This window comes from Salvia miltiorrhiza, chromosome 8 (assembly GCF_028751815.1).
Source record: "Salvia miltiorrhiza cultivar Shanhuang (shh) chromosome 8, IMPLAD_Smil_shh, whole genome shotgun sequence".
NCBI lineage: Eukaryota > Viridiplantae > Streptophyta > Magnoliopsida > Lamiales > Lamiaceae > Salvia > Salvia miltiorrhiza.
Window position 1 is genome coordinate 18,258,362 of NC_080394.1, and position 17,367 is coordinate 18,275,728.

The following is a 17,367-nucleotide window of genomic DNA, read 5'->3' on the forward strand; positions in this document are numbered from 1 at the left end:
TAAAAAAACCAATTCTTGACATTCCTTTTTTTTATAAAGAATCACAGGCACCAACTAATGCTATATACACTCCATATGAATGAAAACAGAATGATACAAGTAGTGGCAAAAAAGCAAGATGAATAACCAAAAATTTGAAAGAAATGTGATGATCAGTGGAACCCCCTGGAGCCTCTGGACTGATAGAGCTCAAGCTTCCCCTTGGCCTCTGGCAGCAGCCTCTCGACTTCCTCGAGCTGGCACAGCGCAGCCTGCTTGGACGCCCACTCGAGCACTGTGAGCACCTCGGCCCGTGCCAGGTCCTCGCTGTCGGGGACGTGCATAGCAATGTTGCAAAGCAGGACAAGCGCGGAGCTCTGCACGAGCTGCTCGAAGTAGACGAGCTGCACGAGGTGCTTGGCGCCCCCGGCCTGGATGATGGCCTTGGCGTGGTCGAGGTGGAGGTAGTTCTCCGGGCAGGCGAACTTGGTGAGGGCGACGCACGCCTCTCGTGACACCTCGGCCTCCCTCTCGTCGAGCAGTCTAACTAAAGGGCTAATCATCCTGGTCTCGGTGGCCTTAAAAGTCCTAGCTAAGTTGCCTATGGCTTTAATGCAGGGGATCAGGAGCTCCGATTCCCCCTTTTCCAGGATCCGGAAGAGCTGATCCACGGCGGCTTTGCACGCCGGGGAGTTGGGCTTGAAGGCCGACCTTCTCAGCTCCGCGTCCCCCTCTGCCACCGCCGTGATCTCCATCAGGGCCATGGCCGAGGTGTACTGCACCTCGGCCGGGCCCTTCTCCAACAGAACCGCGAAGCAGAGCAATGCTCGCGATTCTGTAATGCTCCGGCAGATGGCGGAGTTGCCCTTGGCGAGATGCCAAAGGGCCCGCGCCGCCATCGCCTTCATCTGCGCCTTGGTGGCGGGGTCCTCCATTTCTCTGGCGCGGTTGCTGGCGCCGGAGAGGGATATGCTCGGGTGGTGGAGGTGGTTGTTGTGGAGGGAATTCACCTTCCCATTGCCACCGCCACCGCCGGCGGACATGACGACGTTGTACATCTGATTAGGCTGCTTGTTGGCGCCTAAAGGGCGCGGCATCAAGGGTTTGTCCTCATCCAAATGATGGTGATCGGCGGCGTTGGTGCTGGCAAGGACGACGGCGGCGTGCATCGAGGTGGCTTTGCTGACGACGGAGTATTTGCTGTGCTCCTGCACGGTCTCGAAGGCGAGGTGGCTAACAAGAAGTCTGATGATATTGTGTTGAGCGAAGAGATCTTGGCATTTGGGGAAATGGGCGGCGAGCTCGGCGACGGCCCAGGCGACGACGGCCTGCACCTTCATGGGGCCCTCCTTGAGGATCTTGGCGAAGACGGAGCAGACGCCGGCGTGGGTCATGTGCTCGACGCTCTCGGGGTCCCGCCCGAGGAGCCCGATGGCGCGGGCGGCGTTTTCTTGGCCCTCTTGTTTGCCTTCTTTCACTAATCTGAGGAGGGGGCCGACACCCCCCTCCTCGATGATGAGCTTGCCGTAGCGGTCGTTGTCGCGGGCCAGGGACACCAGGGACGCCGCCGCGTCGCCGCGGTCGTCGACGGAGCCCGTGTAGAGGATGGCGATCTGCTCCCAGATGAGGCCGAGGATGGGCTCGTTGGCGGCGATGGGTGGCAGCCCCAGGTACTCGTCGGCGCGGTCGTCGGCGGAGGCCGACACGCGGAGGAGCCAGGACACGTCGCCGATGGAGTTCTCCAGCTGCGACGACATCTTGCGGAAGGCGGCGGCGGGGATGATGGTGAACACGCGCTTCATCAGGCCGTTGCCGCGGCACTTGAGCACCAGCGCCAGCGCCTTGTCCAGCACCTGCTCCGTCTCGTCCAGAATGCGCCGCGTCGGCCTCTCGTACAGGTCGTTGCTCGCACGCGCCGCCTGCCGGAGGAGGGCCGCCAGCTTCTCCGTCTTCGATTTCAGCTCCGCGCACTCCTGCTTGAACGTCGCCGCCTCGTCCGCCGCCTTTATCACCTGGTCCGTCAGCTGGATCGGCGTCGCCAGCGTCTGCTTCACCAAATCCCCCATCGCACAAACCAAACAATTCAAAAAGAAAAAGATCCAATCGAAAAAAGATTGGACTTTTAGAACTGGGATGTTGAAGAAAATCGACGGGAGTGCATCAAGATTGGGAATTTGGATTTATTCGTGCAAGAAAAGATCGAATTTTTATGATAGACGAGAAGAAATGAAGACGACGGGGTTTACAAGGTCAAACGCGGCTTTTCTTAGATCAAAATAAACCCTCTCCTAAAAAAGGCTAACAAAATTGGAAGATTTACAGCAAGAAAATGAAAACAAAATTTACGAAATATGGGCTGTAAAGATGGATTGTCACACGTATGTAATAATATGACGATTAATTTTATTTAATTTAATGTATAATCGGCTGTCATGTTTAAGAAAACCCTATTTCTGACAATGTGGCCACTCTTTAGCCCAACCACCACAAAATGGTCAACTGTTAACAAATTCTGGTGTTGAAGTAATCAAATTTTACCCACTAAATTAAATTCGTCATGACAGCACATCTTACATGTATAGCATTTTACGTTACAATTATTTTATTTTGTTTTCATTTTTCAGCAGATGCTATTGCTATGGTTGTGCTTATTCTGTAAATAAACTACACGTCATCTCACTTATTTTTATAATTATTATAGGGCCTTTTATTTTTATTATTTTAATGCCATTTTTTTATTTTTTTATTTTAATTTAGGGGAGGGAGAGCTGTGGTGTGTGCCGGTTTACGTGAGGAATGTATCAAATGTGATATGTTGGCAAAATTTGGGTGATAAGAGTTCTGATTTGATGTATGGAAAAGTAAAATAGAACGAATTAACAAGTTGTCCTAGTTAGTTCGTTAAAACTTGGGAATATGATTTTCAAACATTTGTAAAGTTGGCTCCTCTCATAAAAAAAACATTTGTAAAGTTGACTAGAATTTCTCATAAATTTGGGTCATATTTTACGTTGTGTAATAATTGACTGCAATTTTAAGTGGGTATGCCATTTAATAATAATAATAATAATAATAATAATAATAATAATAATAATAATAATAATAATAATAATAATAATAATAATAATAATTGAAGAACTTAATTCAAATGAATCAATTATAAAAATTCAATTATAATATGACATAATTTTTGTGAATGAAATGTCACAAATTTGTTGATGCAGTAATGTTATGGGAAAAGATGAACGTAACTAGTTATGTTGGGGATAAAGAATTGAAAAAAGTCTCTCGAGTCAACTGAATGGGGAAAAGAATAAAAGTACAATAAATGGGAAGTTTTGCTCTACGAAAATTTGGAAGGAATTATTTTATTTTAAATGGTTAATTGTCGTAAAATCTACTTACTTTTTGGTTTTTGGGTTTTTTCTCATGATCAAAAAATTTTACTTAAAAATACATGAATTGGATAATTGGTAGGGAATTTCCTCGCATTCATTTTTCGGCCACCGACTCAGATCCAATGTGTCGAAATTTAGTCCAGGTGTTAAGTTTAAAACATTACATGGACGCCACATAAGATCAATTTTCCATCTATGCAATAATCATAAAATTTGAAAACCCTAAGGAAAGCAATTACAATTTCTACTCTGCCTTATTTTCCAGATTTTGTGCAATTGTTTTGAGTATGTTAATTTTCAGATTAACACAGGTAGGAGCTGGTTTGCGAGGGTTTTGTATATACAAAGAAGTACCTCCTGCTGTTGGTGGCGGAGTTCATCGATCTCTTTCCGAAGCTCTTCCTCTGTCTTCTCGGTCACCACCGTTTTGGCCATCATGTGTGTGTGTATGCGCGCGTCTGCACGTCCGAGAAAGAGAAAGAGAGTTGTGCGCTGCTGCAAAACCCTCGCAAACCAGCCCCTACCTCTCCATCGGAACATCCCTCTCCGTCTACATGATTGTTTAGCTTCTGAATTCGAGCTTGTGCTCCAGTAAAAATTCATGGGTGTGCTCTAAGAACCCTAAATCGCGTTTACAAAGATGAAATGCAGACAAACCCTAATTTTTGGGTTAATTTCTCAACATCAACAACTTAAACAACATCGTTTTAGTTGAATGTCAAACCTCATCGTTTCAATAATCGGACGACAAGTACACCCTGATTTTTCGACTGCCAGCTCAGATTTAATTTGGGGGAAAAGACGAATGCGGGGGAAATTCCCTACCAAATTTTCAATTCATGCATTTTTAAGTAAAAAAATTTGGTCATGGGAAAAAACCCCAAAACCAAAGAGTACGTGGATTTAGTGGCAATTAATCCTATTTTAAATTATAAATTTTTATGTTCGATATATGTGGTGTCTTAATTTTTAAAGGACGTCTCATAAATAGTGTCGCCTCATTATTTTATTTTATTTTTTTTAGATACAAGATACATATTCTATTATATATCAAATAATAATCATGTTATTATAAATCAATAACCAAATAAGTACAATCCAATAATATAATTTGTGAGTATAATATATTTATAGTATTTTAATATATTTTGATTTGTATAAAATATATACTCCCTCCGTCCCTGAAATGGCTTCCTCTTTGGGGACGGCACGAGTTTTAATAAAAAGTTGTAAAGTGTATTGATAGTGGAGAAAAAGTGATATAATTATTATTGGAAGTTGTGAAAGTGTTATAATTAGTATTGGGAGTGGTGAAAAGTGAAAAGTAAGAATAAATAAAGTATTATTAGTGGTGGGGTAGGTTTCCAAAAATGGAAAGAAAGAAAGAGGAAGTTATTTGGGGGACGTCCCAAAATGGAAAAAGTGGAAGTTATTTTAGGGACAAAGGGAGTATTTTATAAATTTAAAGTTCGAAACATTATACAAATTGATTATGTGTACCATCAATATACGTAATACAAATAATAATTATAACCATTTAATATATCATATCAAATAATAGATTATATATTACAAATATTATCGTACATGTTAGCAAATACAATATTAACATGGTATATATATAGTAAAAGACATATCAGTCAAATATACTACACATTATCACATATTGCGTAGAAAAAAACTCCCTCATAAAATAGTCTTGAAGTAAGATACACTCCCTCCGTCCCATCAAAATAGTCACCTTTCATTTATCACACAAATTTTAAAAATAGATTTAATATATTTTTTTAATATAGTATAGATTGGATGGTATCTGCAATTTATGTAAGCATATCAACTTAAAAATCATGACAAGTGCTTTAATTTTATATATTTTATACAAGTATTAGATTTAAAGTTTAAAAGTTATACTATTTATTTAAAGATTAAAACTTTACAAAATTCGCCCCCCTCTCATTTTGTTTAAATAAATCTATTTTTCAATTCTTTTTTATTTTTATATTCATTTTTTAACTTATTTTATTTTCTTTTTCATAATATCAGTTTTATTATTGTGAATTCTTTTTTTTTTTTTTGTCTATATTAAACTCACACATGCTCAGTTAAAATTATATTTTTAATTAAATTTATAGATATGGGTAGGGTTGGTATCTATTATATATAATGTTAATAGAGCAAAATGTTTATTCAAGTTAGTGAAAATCAATAGTTGTCCACAAACATAGTTTCTATAAATACTAGTCAATTTTATGCTAAAGGCATCAATTTGCCTTTACTTTTACTTCTCATATCTTTCTCTTTCATTTGGTCAATTTTTACAAACAATTCATTCCCAATCCTCTAATTCTCCAGATCAAATAAAGTAGGAGAGGTTCGGGAAAAAATTATTTCTTTCATCAAATTAAATTAACCTAAGGTTAAGTAAGCAAAATACGAGTTTGATATTTCTCTCTCTCTCTCTCTCTCTCTCTCTCTCTCTCTCTCTCTCTCTCTCTCTCAAACTCAGCTCCTTCCAGTGTTGGTGATTTTCTCCGGCAACGGGGTTCATATTATCATGTGTTTATTTTTCTAAAAGTTTTGTTCTCCTTATTTACTTTTCGATTATCTTCTCTATGTACTTTTTCGGTCATCTTCTCCGTATACTTTTCCAGCTACTTTTGTGTTTTACCTCCTTTTTCGATTTAGGTTTTGAATATACTTTTTCGACCAGTCGAGTTTTGTGTTTCTTCATTAAAAAAAACTTATTTTCCAGATCTATTCATGATATTCCATTCAGTTGTACGAAATGGAATTATTCGTACCAAGCATGTCATGATGCTGGGTGCCTGACTCTCACCAAGTATTGTGCGTCGATTCTTCGGATGAATATGGACCAATTCGTACCACTCCTACCAAGTGTTGTGCGCTAGATTTTGGTACGAATGATATGAATGGACAAATTCGTACCATTCGTCCCAAGAGACCCCACCAGTTCTTGGGACAAATGATACGAAAAAACCTAATTCGTATAAGTCGTTCCAAGTGTTGCGCGCTACAAGTGTTGTTGATGTGGAGTAGCTTGCCGTTGATTATTTGGCTGCGAAGGATCATGAAAAGGTTTGTCGTCAGCAGGATTTAAAGCGACCGCCATAAACGATAGAGAGAGAACAAAGAGCACATAGAGAGAATACAAAGTGAGAGACAGACGAGAAACGTAACATCACGACTTCAAGAGGTCGCGATCAGTCAGGAAAGGCGCAACAACGACAATGATGCTTACCGGAGAATCGAGAATCATAGAGAAAAAAAAATTGAAACCCTAGAAATTTGGGAATTTTGAAATTAGGGGAAGAAGTAGGAAAGAAAAGAGGGGGAAGAAGCACCGCAACACTCGATGCGCCATAGGTGACGAAAACCAGCGGAATTGTCAAGCAGGGAAAAGAACGAGAGTCGAGAAGACGGGGAAAGGAGAGAGAGAGAGCGAGAAGATGGAGGAGGACAATTGAAAAGTAAGGTTTGGGGTAGGAAAGGGAGCGCGAGTCAAGGCTGCAGAGCGGGACGCAGGTCGAATCTATCTGCACGGTGCGAACAGATGTACAAGAAACTATCTCTCGAATAAATCAGAGTAAAACTAATAAATGATGGAAATAAGGCCTGCTTGCTGGCGATTACCATGAAATGGAAAGGTAGAAGATCATAACTACAATGAACTAAACATAATTGAAGTTACAGAAAAGAAACCAGGAAAACAGCAGGCCGAGTCGAGGAGAATCCTTTGTCCGCAAGACGAGATATGCCCCGATAGTGCTCACGATTTGGCGTGTCGTCTCCAAAGATAAAACGACTTCGTCTCGTGGGTAGCAGCACCACAGACAAACGAGCTTGGGCGAACTGGAATGAATGCAGGAGTGCAGAGCTCTGGACTATATGAATGCAGGAGTGCAGAGAGTGCTTGTTATGCATAATTTCTAGTGTATTGATGCAGGGTGTGATTATCCTATTTATAGACACGGTCCATCCATGAGGGAGCCTGCAGTCATTACTCTCATTAAGGGAAATTCAAAGGCTGTTGGGAGTTACAGGTGTAACAGCAGGTTGTTTGAATCCAGCCATGTAACTCCCTCTCGTCCCATAATGACGGGAGTTTCAAGTTGTGAGACAGGAGACCAAGGGTCCTCCCGACGGGAACGGATCCCCGTGTGCACGTACGGGCCCAACATATTGGGCCTCGATCTCTTAAGGTCGAGGAATCGGTAATCCAAAATAACAAATCTGTTGGGGGCAAAGGTCTGGCACACAGACCAAGATCCAAGTCCAAGTCCACGGCCGAGGCCGAGGCCGGGGACCGGACGCCGGGAGCCAAGGCCGGGACAGCGGCGGCGCGCACGTCCGAGCTTTACAACCCATCACATGTACACACAGTTTTATTACATGTACCGATGTAATGACTTATATATTGTATTAATTATTGTCCACAAATCAATGTGAGATAAGTATTAATATATCTTTAATGCTTATCTCTTTCACACAACTCTTTATTTCAAGTACCCAACTTTAATAATTATTTCTCACTCATCGAAAATCGATTTTGAGTAAATAAATATACTACGTTCATCTACTCGAGACGTAGAACGATCATGTCATATGCCATTTAATTATGCTAATTAAATATTTTCAGTATTAAAAAATTAGTCAAATATTGATAAACTCAATAACCAATTTCCTACTATAAACAAATTTTTTCATTAAAAAAAACTAATAAACTCATACTTCTGTTCACAATAGTGAGTAGTTATTTTAAATTTGTAAGTGTCGCCCTTAAATCACGGCACCCTTATGTGAGACAGAGAGCAATCTCGGCCCCGGTTAACGGCTTAACGGGTATTCCATTCTCTTTTTCTAATATAATATTTACACTTAATTTTCTTAAAAAAATAAGTAAAAATTATGTACACTTAATTAAATGCAGTTTAAGAAAAGGATGCGCTAATTCACACACCATCAAAATTGAGAAAAAATGGTTCTATAAAAAGAAACGAAAAACTGAGAAAAATATCTTACGAAACTAAACACACTCTAATTACTGACTGTTCTACCATTTAAGTTAATTTCTTCCGTTTAAGAAAAAAACGATATAAGGGTAAATACCAAACACTGTCGACATTTTTGCAAGGGGTTATTGCCAGAAAATACATATACTTTGTCAATTTTCTGGTTTATATCATGACTTTATAATTTGGCCATAAAATACATCAATTTTCAATTTAATTACAATTATAACATGACTTTATAGTCTGGCCAGAAAATACACCAAGTTTCAATTTATTCTCAATTATAACATGGCCTTATTTAAATTATTTTTCATCATAGATGTATTAATATTTATTGTATTTATATTAAATTGTTATGTACAAAATATTTATAATTGATTGATTAATTTTTATAAAAATTAAGTTAGATGATTAATTATTTCATAATAATTATTTCATAATATATATGTATGTATTTTTAAGCCATCAATATAATATCTTGTTATATATATATATATATATATATATATATATATATATATTTGATTTTAATGTTCTATTAATATATTATATATATAATAAGTATTTATTTATTTAAATTATGAAATTATAAAATATTATGACCAATAAAAAATTGCGTACATATATAATAGAAACTATGTTAAAAAGTAAATAATATATATTATTTACATATAGATGTATATTTGTCAAATATATATGTATTTATATATAGTATATTGTGAGATGAAAAGAAAATTAAAAATATTTAATGTATTAAACTTGATATTATTATACTAAATTAATTACAAGGTCATGTTATAATTGAGAATAAATTGAAACTTTGTGTATTTTCTGGCCAGATTATAAAGTCATGTTATAATTGCAATTAAATTGAAAATTGATGTATTTTCTGGTCAAATTATAAGATCATGATATAAACCAGAAAATTGACAAAGTATATGTATTTTCTGGCAATAACCCCTTTTTGCAATACTATTACAACAACGTTTAACATATTAAAAACATTAGGCATAACGTTTTAATATTTTTATAATAACATTATAAATATTGAAAGCATGAAAAATTTATACATAATATTTCAATATTTTTGCAAATTGTGTTGAGCCCAAAATTTCAGCACCGAAAATTTCACGTGGCACGCTGAAGACTGGTGTGGAAGGCACCGCGTGTGCGTGTGTGTGTGTGTGTGTGTGTGTGTGAGAGAGAGAGAGAGAGTTAGGGCTAAGATTTGTAATTATACTGAAATTTTATATAAGGCTGATTTTGTCTTTTTTGTTGGTCCATATTTTATAATAAAATGTATGTAAGCTGGAAGCAACATTGTTTTGGAGGGCTAACCGTTAACGGCCGCCTAATAAAATTAGGAAAGAAAATCTATAATTGAAATACTATTTGAAGGATGAGAATATGGAAAATTTCAAAGGGAATTAACCATTCAAAGCCCCAGCTGTAGCTATGACGCTATTATGGCTCTCATCACTCATTCAAATGCTATCTACTACTCCTATTTGTATGTTTTAAGACAGCTTTGAATATTGTTTCCACACATTAATATTATTACAACAAAAGTTGACATTCCTTTAGGGATGCAGATGCTAATAATAATACAGTGAATTCTATATTGCCAAGTCCAAGACTCACTCCTCTCCAACTCCAACTCAAACAAAATTACACTCCCACTACAAACTCACATCAATTGTTACAATAATAGTAATAGTGTATATGCAAAGCAAACATGCATCATATATACACGCGGGTGTTGCGTCTGTAAATGGAATATTTATAGAGAATGTATGTCTATGAAAATGTCTGAAACAGAACATGCCATTGTCTGCAAACATGTGTGAAAAGAACTGGGTATAGTAACATGTGATGATTGATGAGAGAAAACAGATTAGACGAGAGCAATCGTGCCACATTATTCGTAAAAAAATACAGTTGTTCATCAGCAAACTTCTAAATATAACAGATCTTTATGTCTCTTGGATAAAGGCAGCTGTAACTCACCGTACTAAAATGTGTGTGTTGTGAATATTGTCCTCATTCAATAATATAGCTTGTCCACACTTGGGAAGTGTCATATAAATGTGTGGCACATATAGTAAGAATACATTCAAAAATAGTATTAGTAATGCATCCAAATTTGATATGTCAACATCACGAGCATCATTGGGGAGGGCCAAAAGCTAGACCCTTCTAGAGGGGCTTACCGGGCCTGCCTGGTGTGCAACTTGGATGGATTCTCCAGTTCCGATTTCCTAAATGATGCTGTTTTCTCCAATCGGGCAAAATAGAATACACCTGCAATGTTTTCCTGCAAGATACACTGTGCGACGTAACATGTTCAAGCAGCCATATTTTGATAAGTTCACAATGATAACCAGTAACAAAGAGTTGTGATACACATCGTTTTGGAAGAAGATTATGTGATTATACCAAAGACGTGCCCTTATTGCGCTCTATAGCCCAACATACTTTTTTTTACATCTCTACAACCATACAAAAACATGTCACATCTCTTGCTATCTTGGGCATCTGCTGTTGAGGTTATTATCGAGAGGGCCAAAATGGACTATGGAATGTTTGTGGGCACCATATGAAAGCCATGTGCACTCACACAGAATACATAAAAATTAAACATTAGACCATCATGAAAATAATCAGGCAAGTAGAATACAGCAAACTTTTCTTTGCCTATTGGACACATGATAAACTACGACCCACTTCAGATATGGAAAGCCGTATCCACGTCACGAAAAGTTAAGGCCATATAAATAAAGAACCTTTGATGATACGAAAGAGCAAGTTTGGTCCGCGTGCACGAAGATTTACATTCTTAACTCAAGAAGGATCGTCTAGAATCAGGAGAATTAACTAGGTTAATTGGTTTTTGTGATGCCTAAGGGTGTCGAAGTGCCACAAGAAATCTACAAGACTGTAACCTCTCAGCTGATAAACCGAACTCAAAATCAAAATTTGCTGGTTAGCAAGCTGATGGGTTGATCTTGGGTTCCCAAAAAAAAATTGAAAAGTCAGGACAGAGATGGTTTAAGCAAGTTTACTGAAACACATAAATTTTATCTTGTTTATAATTTCTGTTAAACAATTTTAAGAAGTACAAGAAGCATAATTACTAAAAAGTACAACGCAATTGCGCCTTCAACAAAAATGCAAAATTAAAACATTATTAACTAAATTTGGTACCTTCTTAGACAACAGAGGGAGCTTGAGAAGTCTCACTTAGTTTCATAGCTGAATGTTAATATTGATCAAGATCTTCATGGTTTGTTCCATCAAAATCATCTTTTGTTCTTTGACTTTGCAGTAGCCCATTTAAAGAATCCACAGTTTGCTTCTGGATTAGATGCCGGTCCCTGAAATGTATAAATTTCCATCAAGAAAAATATATTTGTGCACATAAACTTTTTTATTAGTTGATCCTAGTTTTATTAGCCCCCCAAACCTGTCCATATGTAAACACTATATATATCCTAAAGCATGGGAGAGAGTAAATCTGCATGCAATCAATGTAAACTGAACTTGTACCTGTTAAGCAAAGGACAAGCACCACCAAGTGGAGTACCCAGAACAAAAGAAACAGACCCAAGGGAAACTTTTGTTTGCGACTTGGTATCTGGCTAAAGAAGTTGAGGTTAAGAGTGTGCTACATCAACTTTTGCTTGCGGTTCTCTCTATAAGTTATTAGCTCAAAGTTTAGGACACAACAGCAGGTTCTAGGTCATCATTGCACATAATGATGAACTATATCTACATTGTTTTATGCCTACAATAAATAACAACATTTTAGTTGAAGTTAGTGGCTCAATAACTACCATTTCTAGTTCAATGAGCAACTTAGACTTTTTTACAAACCCATCCAACTTCTACTACCTAACCCCCTTTTATTTAACTTTTTTTCTTTCTAAAAGTTAGCTCGCTCCTAACGTGAATGCAAGAAGGAATCAAAGTTATATACCAAAAAGGAGCTATCTATAATGAAGCTGCAGAATTAGCTTTACTGTCGGATGTCGGATGTGAATCGTGCAATGAATACACATATCTATTACGGGACAGACTATTTGATGTAACTATCACTATACAGTGCGTAACCAACTATGAAAACAGAAACTTTTTATAGTAGGCATCACTAAGATAAAAGTTTTAATCTATCATTTTCAACAAACTTAAAAGCCAGACATATACACATAGAGCACGTGAATTGATACCTCTGCACGTGCACATGCATAAAATCGTTGCCCTAAAGTAGGTCCTGGTTTCTTCACTATGCGGGAGACACAAGGTTCCTTGTGGCCCTTGCAAAGAGGTATGCTAGTTTGCATAAGCTGTTGAATCCTTTGCCATTCAACTAGGGCTGCATTATTCTTCTTCTTTTCAGCAGGTTGAGACATATCCTCATGCACTAATGCACATTGTTTTGCCTGCAATTCCTTCACATCATCATGTTCACTACCTTCAGTGAATGTTTCATTTGGTTCACCAATGGAGATATCTTCTTGAGTAAGCTCCTTATCAGAAGAAAAGCTGCTTGAGTCACTACAACCACCTACTGTTTTCTGGAAAAATGACTTCAGTGAAAGCTGAGCCTGAGACGATTGACTTTTTCTTGCTTTTTTCTTGCAAACCACTGAGGATTTAGTATGACCAATTGTAGAGGAAGTCTGTGAGCCAGAAGATGGTTCTTTAAATGATTCTTTGTAACAGACACCTGATGTACAAAGTACGCCTTGATGGATGAAGTCTGATGAAGCTGAGCTACATGAATGGAGAGGTCTTTTATTGAGTTGACTGCACTTCTCGAAGACGTCATTATCATCTGAAATGGAACTGGATCCTCCAGATAAGTTACTATCTTCTGCAGATTGCCTTCTCGCAAACATCGACACTGTAAACCATGAGACGTGGATAACAGTTGTGAGAACATATCTACTAGTTTATGTTAGTATACAAAGTTGCAAAGATATTCACGTGTACAGTGCAACCCTAGACAATCTGTGGATAAGTTCTCTCAAGTGTCCGCTACCTTTCTAAAACTCAGTGATTAATTGTGAATAGCATTGTACAGTGTCTAAATTGGGCATCATGGTTAAGAAAACAGCTTGATTATAGTAGAGGATGTTGATTGTGAGGAATGAGAGCCCAACTAATGGACTAGCAGTAGTATAAAAATGGAAAAGAATTATGCATATTTTTGAAAATAAAATTTTATATTAATATAAAGTTGTTAGATTAATTCAATTATATTTTAGCATTCAGAAATCAATGGTTCAGTACAATAACCTTGCAACATTTCACTAATATTCTTCATATTTTGAAAGTGTTACATAGTAGTTTCAGTGCGAACACTTACAAATCATATATTTCTTGATATAATTTTGTACTAAATACCTAAAAAAAACTAATTGGCAACCAAAAGAATACGCAAATATGCCATAATATTTCACATGTTAAATTATTGAAATCATAATTCAGATTATCAATTCAATTCAAGTAGTAATAGATAATTTAATACAGTTAAGAAAAGATATTAAAGTGTGTAATCCACAATAGTCAAATAAACTAGAACAAACTCTACATAAAAAACTAAACTAAGCATAAAATCAAAGGAGTTTTCCTTAAAGTCAATATCGGTCTATATACAACAAAATACCTTTTAAATGCCTTTTCACAAATTCATGTAGTGCCAAATCAAATGATGCAATAACACTCAAAATGCACATGGTCACATTTTCTTGAGATATATCATATATGGTTAAGTAATTATGAGAAATCAGCACCTAGTGTCTGCTGACATCCATAGACCTGGGGACAATATCTAGTAGACAGTGAAGGAGTATTGTGTTTCTGAATATTGGGGATATCTACCAAGCTCATGTAGACAGGAGCATGATCCGAGCCCTCCATTTTTCCATTTCTCGTCTTTTGTTCTTTATGCCTAGAAGTTTCCAAATAGAAATGAAGAATAGAAGAGAAATGTTAAATAGAAAAACACAGGCATGTTTTATGTCCAAAACTTTGCAAACACATAGGGAACTGCAACAAATGCTTTAACCAGAAAAGTATGATCTTGCCACCAAAAGACCCAAAATGACATTTTTTACTATATCCACTACTTACCTGGGTGTACTACCAGGTTTCCAACGTTTAAACTGCTCTAATATGTCGCACTCTTTAACATGGCAAGTGATGAGGCTATGTTCTTGATTTTCTTCTTTATGTAAGCACGGCCCAGCACCAAGAATGTGGTCAATACGTGACCCAAAGTTGAACTCCTCTGCACCACTATTTGTCGACCAGCAGGTGTAGGCTTCTCTTCTATTATATAATTAGAAAACAAAAGGTGTTAGTAAGATAGTAAGAAACAAACAAACAGCACATGGTAGTTGATTGCATACATGTATTTATCACAATTGATATGATCATTCCACCAGTAAGAATAACTACTAAAGTCAAGAGTCTTTTGAACCTCTGAGGATGTTTTTCCCGGAAAACATCAAAAAAGCCACCTCCATTTTCCACCAGCAAAGATCTAAACCAAGTTCTAAACCTGCAAAATTGAAAATTTTATTATAGTAATCTATTTCCAGTAATATACCACAAACCTTCACTTACATCAAAATATGTACTCATCAGAAAGAGGGGAAAAATTTCAGAAAGCAACTCACTCGTTTTTCTCGAAATCTGGCCCAGCATCACAACGATCTATCGCATAGGGGGCAATGTTGAGGTCCCCAACAACAAATATTCTCCGCCCTTGATCTAGAAGAGATTCCCACCTTTTCTAAAACAAAATCAGCAATATTATTGTAAAAGCACAAACCTTATCAGAGAATCAACCAACTAAATTGAAAAGCCTGTTATACTATTAATAGCATCAACTGATCCAAAGGAACAAATTAACTTATAATATTGCATCACAGATGACAATGATAAGGAAGTTGAAAATAACAATAATAAAGGGTTGAATGCTATGTCCCAGTATTAAATTCTCATTCACTTGCTGCTATGATCAGAGCAGAATAAGTGATACATGCCAGTACTTGTACAGGCATCTCTACACCAGCGCTTTAACTTATCATATCAAAATGCATAATGTTCAAGCAAAAGGTACGAATCCTTACCTGCAGTATGTTGTAAAAATCATGCTTGAATTGGATTCTTTGCGTATCATCAGCTACAGCTCTAGGGCCATATATATTGAAAAGAACTGAAGAAGAAAACATCCATCTGTTACTTAAGTGTCGCAGTGGCTACTGTCGATTCTGAAAGTCAATTGTGCAGAGAATAAGCCTTCATAGGGAGCTCTCCCATTGCAGTATACTAGAATTATGTCACTTACCAAAATGTTCATGGTCAGTTATTATACAACGTCCTTCACCATCAATTTTCAGAAGCTCATCAGCAGAAACATCTTCTGCCGTTAGTGGTGAATATTCAATATTCCTGTACCCTGAACCTGAGAAATCCTTAAGAACACCAGTAAAGCCCTCCTCGGCAGAAACTGGCAAAGATACCTCATCACTCGAAAACACAGAGTTGACACGGCAAAATGTCGCCACACCTTGTTAAAAAAGAAATATATGTAAACTAGATGCACCTGGTTCTCAAGATAACATAAGCAGATCCCAGATAAAAAGGGAGAAAATGCATTTCCAGAGTTATAGAACCAGTTAGGCTGCAAATTTCGCTTTTTAAATACTTAAAAAGTACCTATTTTACAGAAGCAAAATGCATCATATCCCTAACCATTATAACAACTGCTTAGCTCATAAAGCCTAACTCACATACTATACTGGACTTACTAAGGAGTCAAATACCCAGGCGAAGCAGCTGTAGTTATCATTATCTACAAATTCATTTTGGTAGTTTACAGAGCAATTAATGAATAAAAGACGATGCTTTGCATTTAAAATATCAAAATCGCGTCACGTGCACAAAAGGAGTCTCAGTAATCAACCATTATACATACAATCTGGACCCTTTAACATGGTTTTCATGTTCATAAATGAAATTGATTCCACCTTTAAAATAACTCAAATACATCATAATTATTTCACCTCTGGAATCAATTTTTAGACCTTGAGAAGAGACGTGTGATGGTTATAGATGACAAACCTTGCAGAAGGTGGCTCATATAAGAACTTTGATTATACTATTTATTTCCGTGGCCTAGTAAAAAAGCCAGCTATTTTATTTAGATATTTTGCAGAAGAAAACAAAAATCCACTATTTCATGAATGTGTTTGCTGGAAATTAGTTCTAATACGCAATTAGAGTTAGATAAACGGCCGTAGAAAAAAAATATACAGACGAAACACAAAGAGAAGAAGATGATGACCAGAATATCCAGTTCGGCCTTTCTCAGTAGTGCGAGTGCAAGAGATAAAGGACTCGTAACCCTCAGCCTGCACCAAATCAGCTCTAAACTCTTGCCTCGAGAGCTTTGTTTCCTGCGCGTCAGATCGATAGAATTGATGAAGAAGCAATCAACGAAATTGGTTTAAAATTAAGCATCAAAACATAGGCAATGACTGTATAGGAGGATAGAGAAAGGATGCTGGAGAAACCTGGAAGCAGATGATGTCGGCGTCAAAGGAATCGAGCAATTTGCGAAGAGAGCCGAACTGTGAGATTCGAGGTCTCAGCCCGTTTACGTTGTACGTCACTATCTTCATTCTTCACCTTCTTTTGGGTTCATTTTACGCTTGAAAAGGCTAAAACAGTTGAATTAACCACTAATCCGAAATCACGAGAAATACCTAAAATCCGATCCTTTTACGAAAACCCTCGAAGCAGTATTGAATGGATTGATTCTCCATCAACCTAAAAATTGGCCCAATACTTGAAAGCAATCATCAATTTATACAAAAACAGCAATGTTGTTTTTTCGAAGAGGATGTTGTACTAATTCAAGCCCAAAATACACATTATAGTTGCAGCCA

The 17,367-nt window shown here is 37.4% G+C and overlaps 2 protein-coding genes across 4 annotated transcripts; both read right to left on the reverse strand.

The window, feature by feature from the left end:
* LOC131001551 (uncharacterized) lies at positions 1–2,419 on the reverse strand. Its single transcript, XM_057928008.1, has one exon. The coding sequence runs from the start codon at positions 2,043–2,045 to the stop codon at positions 153–155; it is 1,893 nt and encodes a 630-aa protein (XP_057783991.1). The 5' UTR covers positions 2,046–2,419; the 3' UTR covers positions 1–152.
* An 8,009-nt stretch (positions 2,420–10,428) lies between these two features.
* On the reverse strand, positions 10,429–17,131 carry LOC131001554 (DNA-(apurinic or apyrimidinic site) endonuclease 2-like). 3 transcript variants are annotated; one of them, XR_009093966.1, is made up of 11 exons: positions 16,993–17,131; positions 16,764–16,875; positions 15,765–15,986; positions 15,547–15,632; positions 15,091–15,206; positions 14,892–14,972; positions 14,543–14,740; positions 14,203–14,360; positions 12,634–13,310; positions 11,612–11,781; positions 10,429–10,721 (listed from the first exon to the last, which is right to left on the reverse strand). XR_009093966.1 is itself a non-coding variant. In XM_057928012.1 (10 exons), exons 1-10 carry the CDS (start codon positions 17,098–17,100, stop codon positions 11,707–11,709), a joined length of 1,833 nt encoding a protein of 610 aa, XP_057783995.1. In that variant the 5' UTR covers positions 17,101–17,131; the 3' UTR covers positions 10,429–11,706. The 3 variants fall into 3 exon arrangements, 1 of the variants encoding a protein (XP_057783995.1); XR_009093967.1 differs by having other exon boundaries at positions 10,429–10,733; XM_057928012.1 differs by having other exon boundaries at positions 10,429–11,781.
* Between the last annotated feature and the right edge of the window lie 236 nt (positions 17,132–17,367).

Bases quoted from the DNA above. Each gene is read 5' to 3' on its own strand.
- LOC131001551 (XM_057928008.1), bottom strand. From the start codon at position 2,045: ATGGGGGATTTGGTGAAGCAGACGCTGGCGACGCCGATCCAGCTGACG.
- LOC131001554 (XM_057928012.1), bottom strand. From the start codon at position 17,100: ATGAAGATAGTGACGTACAACGTAAACGGGCTGAGACCTCGAATCTCA. The intron at 15,207-15,546 runs GTAAGGATTCGT...ATTTTGTTTTAG, and splicing joins ATTTTTACAACATACTGCAG to AAAAGGTGGGAATCTCTTCT. The intron at 13,311-14,202 runs GTGCTGATTTCT...CATGGTTTACAG, and splicing joins TGGATGTCAGCAGACACTAG to TGTCGATGTTTGCGAGAAGG.